Source organism: Periplaneta americana, chromosome 16 (assembly GCF_040183065.1).
Source record: "Periplaneta americana isolate PAMFEO1 chromosome 16, P.americana_PAMFEO1_priV1, whole genome shotgun sequence".
Lineage (NCBI taxonomy): Eukaryota > Metazoa > Arthropoda > Insecta > Blattodea > Blattidae > Periplaneta > Periplaneta americana.
In genome coordinates, this window is record NC_091132.1 from 151368129 (window position 1) to 151382818 (window position 14690).

Sequence of the window (14690 nt, forward strand, 5' to 3'; positions counted from 1 at the left end):
CTGTTCGTTCTGAATACCACCGATGGTGGTAGAATTGCTCACTTTTTTGATTCTGTAGAAATCACCCTATGTATTCTTTTTTGTGTGCCTCGTGTTACCGTGACAACGCTTTTTAGTTCTTTAGCAGTCTGATTATTATATTATTTATTTCTTTGTTATATTAAGAATTTTAGATAAGGGCGCAAATAGCCAAGTAGCTGTCGCGCCCTTTTTAAACCCTACTACTACTACTACTACTACTACTACTACTACTACTACTACTACTACTACTACTGCTACTACTACTACTACTATACTACTACTACTACTACTACTACTACTACTACTACTACTACTACTACTAATACTACTACTTGATTATAAGCTATCTTGGGAGGCACATATCCGCGAATTACGACGGTGATGCGAATAATCCATAAATATACTTCGCCTCTTGTCGGGGGTACGCTGGGGTGCAGACCGAACAGTTCTTTTACGCTTGTATCGTGTACTTATACGTTCAAGACTTGATTATGGATATTTTATTTATGGCTCGGCCAAAAAATCGAAACTTCGAATATTATACGCAGTACACCACTAAGGTCTGAGACTCGCAACGGGATCCTTTCGAACTAGTCGGATAGAGAGTCTCTACTGCGAGTCTGGGGAATTGTCTCTGTATCAGCGACGAAACATTATGTTTTGCGCATACGGGTTAAAACTGCTCACACAGGCTGAGCACAATACATTGGATAACTTTCATTATACCCCGTTTGCTTACCGGTACAGAGAGAACCCACGGTGTCCTCGTCCAGCTGGTGTCCCGTTTCGTGACATTCTCTGTGATCTGGACATCACACTCCCAACAGTTATGGGAATTCAACACCCTCCCACTCCGCCGTGGATTATGATTCGTCCCCTATTTCAATTATGCCTGAGCCAAAGTTTTAAATCCTTTACACCCACTTTTATCTATCGACAACGTTTTATTGAATTGCTATCACAATTCCCCTATTTTAGCCTAATTTTTACTGACGGATCCCGTGTTTATGATTGTGTAGGTTGCTTCTTCATCGCAAACGGTCAAATGTACAAGTTTAAGATGACGTAATATACCAGTGTTTTTAGTGCGGAGTTATATGCTATCTACCGGGCATTGTTTTAACCAGGGAAACTCGGGGCATATATCCTATCTGCTCCGATTCTTTAAGTGCCATTCAGTCTCCACAGTCCTTTTTACACTGACGATCCTCTTATTCTACGAACCCAGGCTCTTTTCCACTCACTCCTGTCGACGGGTTGCGAAGTCGGAGTAGTGTGGATCCCGGGCGATGTTGGGATTCCAGGAAATGAGGAGGTAGATGCTGCAGCCAAGGACGCAGTACTGAATGGTACACTGGTATATTATCGTGAGAGGTGGCGAGACGTCTTCAACACTTTGAAACATTTAATTTGGCGGCAATGGTAGGAAGAATGATCTGCACAACAAGGGAATAAATTACGAATGATAAAGGAAAGTGTTCGGGAATGGGATTCGTCTAAAAGAGCGTCACGACGCGAAGAAGTTTTAGTTACGCGGTTGAGGATTGGCCACTGCCGTTTTACACATGGCAATGTTTTAAATGGTGAACCTCCTCGGGTGTGTGACGTGTGCCATGTCCCAATTGCTGTGGAATATGTGCTATTGCACTGTAGGAAATACGACCGTTCTCGACGTCAACATGCGATAGGCGTGACGCTCTTGGAAACGATTTTAATCGTGTGAACGCAGTTTTAAAGTTTTTATCCAATACAGGTCTTGACAACGTAATTTAATTTTTATCGACCCCTAGCCTCTTTTCATCTAGCGGACCCACTATTTACATTTTATATGCCCTGTACTCGGACTTTTATATTCGATTACATTTGATGTATTAAAATTTCTGGTCACCAGACTTTTTATATCTGGTGACGGTTTTAGTAACCGACTTCCTGGTGATATATATGTATATTTTTTGTACCTTCCGGTTTTAACACCGATATTTTAATTTATGCCACTTTTACGTGTAGCAGTTTTTAAAAATGAGTTGTTGTACTGACTCTTGCTCAAGGGCACAAATAGCCATAGACTCTGAGGCGCCCTTTAAACACCATCAATCAATCAAAAACACACAAGCACGCACACATGAACGCACACACACACATGAATAAAGTTATCAAGTTGCAACAATTGATATTTAATAAAATTTCGAGTACATGAATTAGTGACTCCAAAAATTTTATAGTATGGAGAATGTTTGAGAAAAAAAAATTGATCTTGGAGGACAGATGTTCATTGACACCCAGATGACCTTTCTATTGATAAAGGAAAAAATAAAAAATTATAAATATGTTCAACATGTTTCCTTTGATTCAAAATGTTTCATTTTATACTTTAACGTCTCTGCGTGCATTTACAAAACTTAAAAAACAAAGTATGAACGTATTTATTTAAAAAATGAGCTCGTTGTAAGTATTGTATGTATCTCCATAGATCTGGTACTCAATCATTTTTTTAGTTGCAAAACCAAAACTGCCACATTGGACCGTAAAAGCAGATTCTAATAATGGTAAGAGGTTGCTTTGCTAGTTTACGTAATTTGGCTGCAATGTGTGGTTGAACTTGTGATAACTTGAATCAAATATATGTGACTCTGCGACGGAATGGGTTTTGTATTTTGTTTTAGTATCTGCGTAAGCAGATAATCCTTATTCACATAAATATGTTATTGATGAGAGTGGGAAGTTGAATACTACGTAAAAGTATATTTAGTATTATTTTCAAACAAAATTCAATAAATACATAATGCGACTGAAATAATAGTTTAATATTTTAATTGGCTCCTTTCTCATCATGGACATAGGTCATGTTAATGTGACAGTTCGTTTAATACAGTTTTGAAATATAACAATATGTATAACATTATGGAAATAAAATAAATCATTTGATTTTCATATATTTTATTGGGATACATTATTGGCATCGGCATTGTGCGTACATAACACAGTGAAAGTGCATTTAGTTTCTTTATTAAATAAGACTTTATACCAGTACGTTACACAACTGAAGTATGTCAGTGAAATTCTAATATTTTAATTGGGTGCATTATTAGCATCGACGTTAATCACATCAATGTAACAGCGCACATACCGGTAATACCCTTCTTAAAATGTGTGTTGTGGGACTAACGTGAGTCAACAAATCTTTAATGTACTTCAATTGGTTATACTCTGAACATCGTTAAGCTATTGCTCATATCAATTTAAGTTTACACACCATATACCATATCACGACAAATATTACAAGTGTTTAATGGGACAGTGCCTTACTATATTGAGATAAAGCAGCAAATGTAATTGAAATGTACATTTCCACATTTAAAGTGAGAAAACATCGTATTCAGAACCAAATATACATTTTCATTTAAATAATTATCTCTACGAGCAATATGCAAGAATATGTGACAAAGCAGGTTGCACAATTCAGTCCAGACTGAACGGTGACGTGTCAGAACTCTCATGGAAAAGTTCTAGCCTAGCATTCAGCAAATTTAAATAATTAATTTCAACGCGACGGAGAACAAGCATACCCCGCCTTTGATGTTATAAATCATTTGGAGAAATGTTTCGACTCGGATGAGTGGTGATGAACATTAAGCTCACCTAATTTTCTTTCTGATCAAGGGCGTAACTCAGGTGTAGTCACTAGAGTGCTCTCAGATATGAGTGTGAAAATCTGTCTCTATTGATTACCAAGCTAGTTTTTGTCCGCAGTTTCCCAACTATAAGGTATCTGACAGTAATTCCTTAGTTTATCGCGGACTTACTTCACCGGAAGCCACCTCGCTGACACCGAAGCTTTATAACCTCGTAATTGGTAATAATGAAAAAACAGGTAGAAATTATTTTATGAAATACCAATAATTTTTTCACGACAGTCATCGGATTCGAGAAAGAAATGTTCATGGTTTATCGTAGGCTAAGAAAAAGTGTGCACGCCTCTACAGAATATAGAGCGTATACGTGAGTTCAATAAGTATTATTATACAACTCCAATTATCCGAATCTACTGTCAAGAAATTTAGAAATAGTTTATTCAGTGATAGAAAATACTTTTATTTACTCCAAAGACTGAGCAATATATTGCAGAACGTATTCAATCTTTTCTGGTTATTTCGTGCGGTGCTAGCCACACAGCAAAATATCTGGCGTCTCCCTCTACTTCCTGTCAGAACAGCGTGAGTTACAATTCACGGCCCAGTTATTGCTGCGTTATGGAGCTGTTCGGTAGTTCCTTTTAATGTTTCATTGTAAGTATTTAAAAAAAAGGTTCTATCTAAATGATTGTATCCCTTTTTTCTTAAAATGCAGAATGCTATATTATTCTTTTGATACTAATGTAACTACTGCTTTTTCACAATACAGATACATGTTGTTAGACTGGTTTCCATTTCTGGCAGAACTATTAGAATTTCTGCATACCCGGACAATTGCTAGCCCCAATTAGTCCACAACGTTGGAATTATATTGTTCTATGATGTTTCGTACCTGCTAGTGGTCAACTTTTTACTTAGTTATTGTAAATTTTGTTATAATTAAATGCCCTATATTGATACAATCTTTCGTTAGTGGCATTTAAGTAATCCAATAATGTAACTCGTTATATGTAACGTGCTCCAAAATGATTGCTCCGATTTTAATGTGAAATATAATTAATTTCGGAAACTATATAGACCCTAAGGTATAGAAACACAGTTCGAGTGACTACACAGAAGCTGTGTTCTTATTTATTAAGTGTACGGCTACAATATCTGCATGCAATAGCTATTTTTGTAATAGGTAGGCTAACTGTTAGAAAATGGCTCTATCGAAAATTCAGGCAGCCTTTTCTGTCCTGAATTTCTGAGTTCATTGTTTTGTTTCAACTGTAGGAAGACAAAGAGGATTTTATTTTTCAGGAAGATGGTGCACCACCTCATTCCCAAAGTCATGTGCGCATTTCAATGAGCAACTTCCTTAGTTGCATTGAACGTTGCACTGTCGATGAGGTGGCTTGCGTACACATATGACTTGTGACCTAACCCGTGGCATATTTTCCTTTAGGGATACGTAACGGACAATGCTTACATTTCATCCTTTGTCAATAACCTAATGAGCTACAGCTTCGTATCACAGTTGGGTCGTTGGCGTTAATTGGTGAGACACTACCAAAGTGTGGCAGGAGTTGGAATATCGTATAGATGTGTACCATGTGACCAAAGGTTCACATATAGAAGACTTGCAAGATAACAAACAAAACTTCGAAAGATTGTGTGTCAATCGCAGCTATTGCGTTGCTGTAATGATAATTAATTTAATGAACTCTAGCTGAATACTGTAACATTGGAGCAATGATTTTGGGACACGGTGTAGTAACAAGGCCTTGTCGTCCATGAGTCCCATCATTTCAAATATTCTGACATTTTCCCTAACAGCTTGTAAAATTTGCAGGTGAAATTAGGATTTATTGTCTATGAATAGGCATATTTATTTTTTAGCAAGTCTTGGCGAAGTCTCGGAGGGACAGATTGTATGTCTCAAGAGCATCTTCTGCAGCTTGCTGGTCCTTAGAATGCACATTTTCCTTACGAAACGCCACCCAGTACAAGGCTGTGGAAAGACAAACAATCGTGAAAACCTGAAGTGACAGAACAAGCTATTCTTCTGCAAAGCTAGTACTTACGAGATGGACTAAACTCCGGAGGGCATCCTCCTAGCACGATGAAGTTATCGTAGTCCGTGGCGAATACATAGTAGTCTGTGTCCCACTCAGCTACAACACAGGAAAATACATCACTTCATTGTCTTATTTGTTGCCAGATTGCAGGTCATATCATAGCTACAATCGCAGGAAAAATTCAAATTATCTATAATTAAAAACGAACGCACCATTCCCTTCTATTTTTCATTTCTTAGATATTCTTTCCATTGCATCAATCATTTAAATTATTTATAATTTTTAAATAAACTAAAGATGCTCCATTTCTTGTATTTTATTTAATAATGAGGCGTGCCAATACAATAGCAGGATATCACTATACATAAGAATATAATGCGAATATAATATTAATACCATGTCCACTGTCACAAGTTTTCAAGTCTCTGAGAAGAATACACATTTCTTGTTTCAAATCTTAACACTGTACAGCATTTATTGTACATTTCCAGTTGAATTTTAGAAGATTCACGTTCAAAATATATTATTATAAATCTGTTTCGCGAGGGTTGTACAGCACAATACAGGCAGTACAGCATATCATAATGGAAACAAATAGAATTATATTATGTTTCAGTTCAGAAAGCTTTTCATTTCTTATACAGGAAGGAGAAACAATGTATTTGATATGATAATTAAGATAATTAATATTAAACAGCACCACGAAATGCGTTATTTAAATAAATATAAGTATTTTTATGGCTGGTCGACTGAAATAATTGCAAGAGTTGCAAAACAATTTAAGTATACAAAATTTTGTGATTTACTAAATGAGAACGTAATATAGGCTAGACATTAATTTCTACTGTGGTTAGAGTTCATTAAATTAATTAATATTTACAGATTGACTAAATATCAGCAGACACGTTAGTTGTAGATAATAGAAGCAAGTTACAGTTCAGCTACGGAATAACCTGCAAATTGATCAATTATGTTGCCCAATTATGGAGGGCCTTTTATTAAGGAATGCATAACTGAGACCGTCGCCAAATGAGATAAATATATTGCAATAATTGTATAATTAGGAAAAACTGTTGCTGGCCTGATTCGAGATCCCTCGGAAAGTATAGAACAGCAGTTGAAAGACTTCAGAAAACATATTATTAATCACTGTGATTGAGTAAAAGAAAATATATCAGACATTGACCAGCATATACAGTTCCCCAGAAAAGGAATGAGACAACTCTTGGTCGTCGAAAGTTAAAGTTGTACAGCGTGGTTCACGCGATATCGACGTAGCCAGGAAGACATCTGGTCGTGCACGCTTAGTCATATTTTCAGCCTACTCCAAAGTATACACCACTGCAAAACGTTATCAATTGTCTGTATGTTCTTGGTGTAGATCTCTTTTTACGTCCTAGATCGTTTACCTTTCATAAAAGTTTGAAATGTGCTGTGAAACATTCGTCAAAGAGCGAGAACAATATTAATTTTGAAATGACAATTAATGCATACCAACGAAAGAAACAGCAAGGAACATTGTAAGGACCACGACAAGGACTAAGATCAGATCCATGATAGCATATTACAAGAAACACGATAACTCGACAAGGATTATGATAAATACTACAACATGGACCACGATAAAGATTACAAAGATCAGAACCACGAAATAATTATCGGAAAGACAATAAGGATCACGATAAGGAAGAAGATAAGGACTATGATAATAAACCACAACAAGAAACACGACAAACACCACGACAAGTATTACGATAAATAAGCTCAACACGACATGGGTCACGATAAGGATTACGATGAGTACCAGGACCACAGAAAAGACTATTAGAAAGACTACAAAAACAGCGATAAGGAACATGACAAAAATATCAACGACCTTCCCAAGGACCACGAAAAGGACAAAGATATGAATAACAAGAACCACAATAAGGATCACGACATGAACCACGGCAAGGAAAACGATAAAGATTACAACATGGAACACGACAAGAAGCACGATAAGAATCACGACATGAAACACGAGAAGTTTCAAAATAAGAATAAGGACAATAAGGACCTCAATATGGATCACGATAAGGATCACATCAAGGACCACGTTAAAGTTCAGGACAAGGACGACGATAAGGATCACAACATGGAGCACAATAAGAATTACAAGGGCCAGGATAGGGATCACGGCGTGAACCGCGACAAGCACCATGACAAGGACGATGATAAGGACTGCGACATGGGCCACGATAAGGACCAAGATATAGACCACAATTAACACCACGACAAAGATCACGATAAGAATGGCGACATGGACAAACACAAAGAAAACAAGTTTCACTGTAGGAACCACGACATGGGCCACGATAAAGACTTAGAAATTTAACAAGAATCACGACAAAAACAAGAAATACCACCGTAAAGACCATGACGAGGACAACAAGTGGATCGATATAGAATCTTACAACGGCAACAAGTATTATGATAAGGACCATAGACAAAACAAAAAGGACCGCTATAACGGCTTCGATAAAGAGATGGATCACGATATGGACCATCATAAACACCACGACAACGATCACGATGAGGACCTAGACATGAAGAACGATAAGTACCACGATAAGGATCACGTCAAGGCCCACGAAAGAACTATGACAATAATGAAGATAAAACCATGTAAGGACAACGAAAGAATCACGAAAGGATCGCAATAAGGAATGCGTCATGGATAACAAGGACCACGACTAGGACAAAGCAAAGACAAGGACCACGATAAGGATAACTATATGGGTCATGGAAAGCGCTTTGATAGAGGTCACTATAAGACCACGACAATGATCACAAGCAGAAATGTGATAGAGATCACAAGTACAACAATTGCGATAAGAACACTATGAGAATGACAGGGATAAAGTCAATTACAACAGTAAGGTCAAAGACAAGGACCACGATGAGGATCATGACATGGGCCACGACGAGCACCACGAGAATGATCATGAAAGGGACCACGATATTGCGCCACAATAATGATCACAAGGAACAGGATTTCGGTAAGACCTATGAGATTGATATGAATAACTATAGAACCACGAATCACTACAAAGATCCCAACATGAACCACGACAACCACCACGAAAATGATCACGATAGGAACCACGACATGGACCACGATAAAGATTACGATAAAAACCATGATAAGGACCAAGACCACGATAAGGACAATGACAAAGACAGCAAATACCTAATAAGTACTATGACAAAAGTGGCAAGGAAGACAATAAGAACTATTACAAAGTCAATGCGGACCACGATAAAGACAATGGGTGTTAAGAATAAACATGAGTATATAGCATACACTGAATTCATTTAGTAAATACCCTTGTTAGTGAGAATAAAAACATTTGAGTACCTACTCATTTATGAGTTAGTCATTTAGTATGGTTTAAAAAGGTCGCGTTAGCTACTATGGCTATTTCGCGCCCTTATTTAAAATTATTCACAAAGCAGAAACCCAATACAATAATCTGAATGCTTAAAAGAATTAAAAGCGTTGCCACAGTTAAAACGAGGCGAACAAATGCAATTTAACAGGGTAATGCATAAAAAAAATAATATTGAGCAGATCACAGAACTTAGCTCGTATTTAAAAGGAGATAATAAATTAATAAAAACATATACCACCAGAAATGAATTATATTGCACATTTCTAAAATGCTCGGATGTAAAAAGTCCAAATGTCAAATGTGTTAAACCTTTATAAAACAATGAATATAACCTCCGGTTGTAAAAAGTTCGGAGAGTAAGTGAAAACGGGTTATTAATGAAACTATATCACCCTGCTAAGTTCTGTATTCGATAAAAATCTCAGAACTGCATTTGTACAATTAAAATCATTTCCAAGAGTGTCATGTAGAGTCGGCTGAATTCTATATTGCCGACGGACACGGTCATATATTCTACATTGCAATAAAAAAATGTTCCACTGAAAGTAGAACATGACATGTTTCACACTCCGTCTGAGGCTCGCCACGTAAGAAATGGACATGTGTCAGATGACAGTGGCCCATCCTCAACAGGGCGAGTAAAACTTCTTCGTGTCGTGACCCTCTTGTAGACGAATCGCAAATTCGAACAGTATTCTTTATTCTTCGTGACTTGTTTCCATCTTGTGCAGACCATTCTCGTTCCCATTGCTTACATATTATATGTTTCATGTAATTTTGAATATCTTGCCATCTCTCACGTCTATAAACCTCAGACCCATTCATACCACCGTCCCTAGCTGCAGCATCCGCTGCCTCGTTGTCAGGGATGACATTATGCCCGGAGTCCACACTACTCCTGTCTCATAATCAGAGTTTAGGAGAGTGTGGAAAAGATCCTGTGTTCTCAACACAAGCGGATCATCAGAATTCAAACGCTGCTGGAAGTGATTGGCGCCGAAAGATTCGGAACAGATAAGGAATCTGCTCCGCGGTTGTCTAATTGAAAACAATTAAGCTCTATAAAAACATATAGTTCTGCGGTAAAAACACTAGCGTACTGGCTATTTTTATATTTGAATATCTGTACATTTGCTACAAAGGAACAACCAACGCAATCATTCACTCGGCATCCGTCAGTAAAAACTAATGATTAATTTTGCAACTGTGATAAAAGTTCATTAAAACGAAGTTTGTCCACAAAAGCTGGTGTAAAATTCTTAAAACTTCGACTGAGACTTACATCAAACATGTGACGTCGAATAATTAACGGTGGAGTGGTCGTATCCTCCAGTGTGCGAACTGTTGGCAAGCGGATGTCGAGCTCGGAGAGCAGTTCAAGAACCCGGACACCTGCTGAACGAAGTCTCCGTGGATTTTCACTGTATCAGCAGTAAAGCGACAGATGGTAAAAGGCGTCGTAAGAATTGTGCTTGGGCTGTGAGCGGTGCTTAACAGCATACGAGCACAACAAGACATTACGTCCCGATACAGTGATGGTTCCCCATCTTCGCAATTTGGCACTCTATCCAACTCGTTCGGAAGGCCCATTGTAGCGAGTCGTATTCCATGATGATGGATAGTGTCTGAGAGACATAACTTCGTTTTATTTAAAGAGCCGTAGAAAAAACAGCCATAATCAAACTTTGACCGGATAAGAGAACGAAAAAGACGTAAAAGGTCTATGCGGTGTGCACCCTAGCGAACCCCTGTCAAAGGCCGTAATATATTTAATGTCTTTCGCAACGTTTTCTCAATTACGTATATGCGCCTCCCACATTTAATTCATAATCAAAGATAAGGCCCAAAAATATCGCAGTGTTTGTATATTGCAGGTCCACTTCTTTAAGACGCACTTCAGGGTGGGGACGGAGTCCACGGTTTTTGTGGAAGTGCACACACACTGCGTCTTTTGAATGAGGAATTTAAAGCCATTGCGAACAGCCCATTCGGATTGCATGTTGATGACCAGTTGCAACTGTCGACCGATGGATGAAAGCTATCTGGGGCTGTAATAAAAACTGAAATCATCAACATACAAAAGAGAACATACTCGCTCACCCACATAGGGGGCAATTCCATTGATGGCAAAACAGAAAAGAAGAAAGGTTAATACAGAAACCTGCGGAACGCCGTTTTCTTGAAGTTGTTTGTTAGAAAGTGTGGTGCCTACTCGAACTCGGAAATAACGGTCTACCATGAACTTCGCAATAAACGTTGCTAGACTGCCACGAAGACCCCAATCATGCAGAGTTTGCAGAATGCCATACCGCTATGTGGTATAATAAGCCTTTTCTATATAAAGGAAGACCGCCACAAAATGGCCCTTCTTGAGGAAAGCATCTCTAATGGCGGTCTCCAGCCGAAAACCGCATTGGATATTAGATAATCCGTTTTCCGATTCGAGTACCCACATTAGGCGTTTACTTATCATCTTTTCCATAAACTTACATACGCAGCTGGTGAGACAAATTGCCCTATAACTGCCAGGTAAAGAAAGATTCTTTCCTGGTTTCTGGACAGGGATTACAATGACGCAACGCCAAGAAGATGGAAATACCCCCACTCAGTCCAGATTCTGTTACATACTGAAAGAATAAAGGATTTTAAAGCTGTCGGAAGATGGCGAAGCATGTGGTTTTGGATGTTGTCAGGGCCAGTGGAGGTGTCAGGGGATGTGTGTAGTGCCGTCTCCAGCTCCTCGGATATGAGCGGTACATTGCAGTCTTGAGTGTAATCAGCTTTATAATTTAGGATTCGTTTTTCTGCAACATCTTTGGTTTTCAGAAATTCCGGTTCTTACTTCTTTGAGCTGCTTATTTGTGGAGTAGTGGTAGCAAATATTTCAGAAATGTCTTTTGGACTGGTGGTCGATATGCCTTTGTTTCGGGAGGCCCGGAATTACAGAACAAGAATTTCCCATTATTCGACGGACATTGTCCCATACGATGTTAGGTGGGACATTCTTTTTGAATGAATTGATGTAGTTTGTCCAGTACGTCTTATTAGCATCGCGTACAGTGCGACGAGCTTTGGCTCGAAGACTTTTAAACTGGTCAAAATTTTCTAGGGTCGGATGGCGCTCAAATTGGCGTACGGTACGTTTCCGGTCTCTGATTGCTTCTCTGCAGGCATCCATCTACCAGGGGAATGGGAAGCGTTTTGGCCTGTGGTATGACCGGGGGATAGATAATTGTCGAATGATATGAACTCCGAAAATCCGATCCAGTCCGCCTGATTAATAACCCAGTTCGGGGAGTGAGATTCTGCAGACCGTAAAGCGGACACACGCATTGCGATAGGGGTAGTGGTCACTACCATTTTGGTCGTGAACCACATACCATTCGAAATGCGTGGAAAAAACTGGGCTAGAAATGGAGATATCTGTCATGGAGAATGTACCGTAAGCCAAGGAGAGGTGTGTTGCTTCTCCTGAATTCAGGGTTACGAGAATTAGACGGCTACGTACATCTCCTATTTCATTTCCTTTGTCATCATCGTAACTTGAGCCCCAAGACTGGAGGGATGCATTGAAATCCCTCACTAAGAGATATGGAGCAGGGAAATGTGAGACAATATGTTCAATTTCATGTACCACAGTACACAGGTTTGTCTGGGGGTATGTAAACAGAGACTATTGATAACAGTATGGTAGGTAAAATTATTGTAGCAGCTATTCATTGATGTGGACTGTTAATGTTGATAACAGAGGAAAATAAGCTTTGGTTTAGTAGGAGGGGACAACCTCCATTGGCACGAATACCGGCAAGGTGATCGTACCGATGGACGTAGTATCCCGAGATACTCAGGGAGTTTTCGGGCCAGAGATGTGTCTCTTGGAGACATAATATAGAAGATTGTCATGATAGGTCAATTGTTGTGGTTCTGTATATCTGTTGCGTACATTGTTCACATTCCACTGTACAATATCAGTCATCTCAAGGAGTTAACTAATGTTGGTGGCACCACAGTGTTTCTTCTCTTATCATTTCTATGATTTGGTGCGTTTGTTTTCGACTGCTTAGACGTCGACCGTTGTGACTCACTGGCAGTTCATCGCATAGCTTATCGTGATCTTGATGGGTAACGGGTTCGAGAGCGTGATCTCGACCCGTCACTCGAACAAGGAGTGCGACGTCGCGGCATCCTACCATACTTTGAGTCTTTGCCTGTTGCCTCGGTGGTGAGCTTTTTTGGAAAGTAAGGCCCGATTTCAAGTCCACAGGTTTCGTCTCACTCAGCAGAATGAGTGGCAGTGTCCAAATTCGTCTGGGAAGCGATCTCCATTCATTTCCCAGGTATATTTAGAAAGTTGGCTTTTGCGTGGAAGCGTCAATTCCTTCTTTTGCTTTTTTCAATACTGAGGCTTAGAACTTTTCCGTCGTCTTTTTCTGTTCATTTAAATACGCTTACGCGCCTCTAAAAACGTAATATTTTCCCGGACTCGGAGCTCTTGAATATCCTTCTCTACCATATACTTCGGGCATTTTTTTTTAATTAGCTGCTTGATCCCCAGAACAATTCACACAGTGCTCGGCGCCGACACATTGGGAATCACCATGGTCAACACCGCCGCACTTTGCACATATGATGTTGTTAGTGCAATGTTTTTGCGAATGTCCGAAACGTTTACTCCTAAAGCACCTCATTGGGTTCGGAACATACGCACGAACTGGGACACGCTCGTATCAGTCAAGGGTGTATTCTAGTAGGACAGGCTTTTCGAAGGTCAAAAGGACAGTGCTCAGGGGAACAGATTGTCCATCCCGCCTACGTAATAAACGGTAAGCCTCGAACACGGAGTTCTCCGCCAGTTCTAGTTGGAACTCTTCATTAGACATACCGTCCAGAGAATCCGTATACACTAATCCCCGCGTGGTGATCAGGGAGGAGTGCCGTTCGACTTTAATAGGGTAAGACCCTAGCAACTTCGCTTTCAATAGCGTCTCACTCTGTTTTGGAGATGTAGTCTCCATGAGGAAACTACCGTTGCGTAGTCGAGTTTCATTTTAGACTTTACCAACGAGTCCGTCGAGGGCGCCATCTCATGTCATTTGGACTGATGTTTTTCATAGTCTTTTCTGTTCCGTCCAAGGTGATACTAATAAACTTTGAAGGCGGCACTTTAACAGTAACTTTCTCAGGGTCCAACTCCATTGAAATTTTCGTCACATGACGACCAGTCGTGTCTATTCCTGCCTTATGTTTTTTATTATTTTTTCCTGAGGGAGGGGGAGGAGAGCGCGAGGGCATTTAAACTGGCCCCCCTGCAGAACCGCGGGCCACCGGGCAGGCGAGAGAAATACACACCAAAAAATTCTTCGCGGTTTGTGCGAGCTATGAGGACCCCACCCCCACAGCCCGATCCCAAGCATCCCACCTCACTCAAGTTACCCCTTCAAAGTGGACATTACACACCTAACGACAAGTCTTACACCAGAGCGTTTTGCAGTTTTATACCCCTACCACGGGAATAACCACCCGTGGCCTCCACTCTACACTCAATA

At 39.6% G+C, this 14690-nt stretch overlaps 1 protein-coding gene across 1 annotated transcript in view; it reads right to left on the reverse strand.

Annotated features, from left to right (window-relative positions):
• Window positions 1–2941: 2941 nt before the first annotated feature.
• The window catches only part of LOC138691340 (uncharacterized), a 29114-nt gene continuing 17365 nt past the window's right edge, over window positions 2942–14690 (reverse strand). Inside the window, exons 5-6 of the mRNA XM_069813228.1 lie at window positions 5720–5809; window positions 2942–5646 (exon numbers count right to left, since the gene is read on the reverse strand). Coding sequence (XP_069669329.1) covers window positions 5531–5646; window positions 5720–5809 — 206 coding nt within the window. The 3' untranslated portion in view covers window positions 2942–5530. The remainder of the gene's footprint in view (window positions 5647–5719; window positions 5810–14690) is intronic.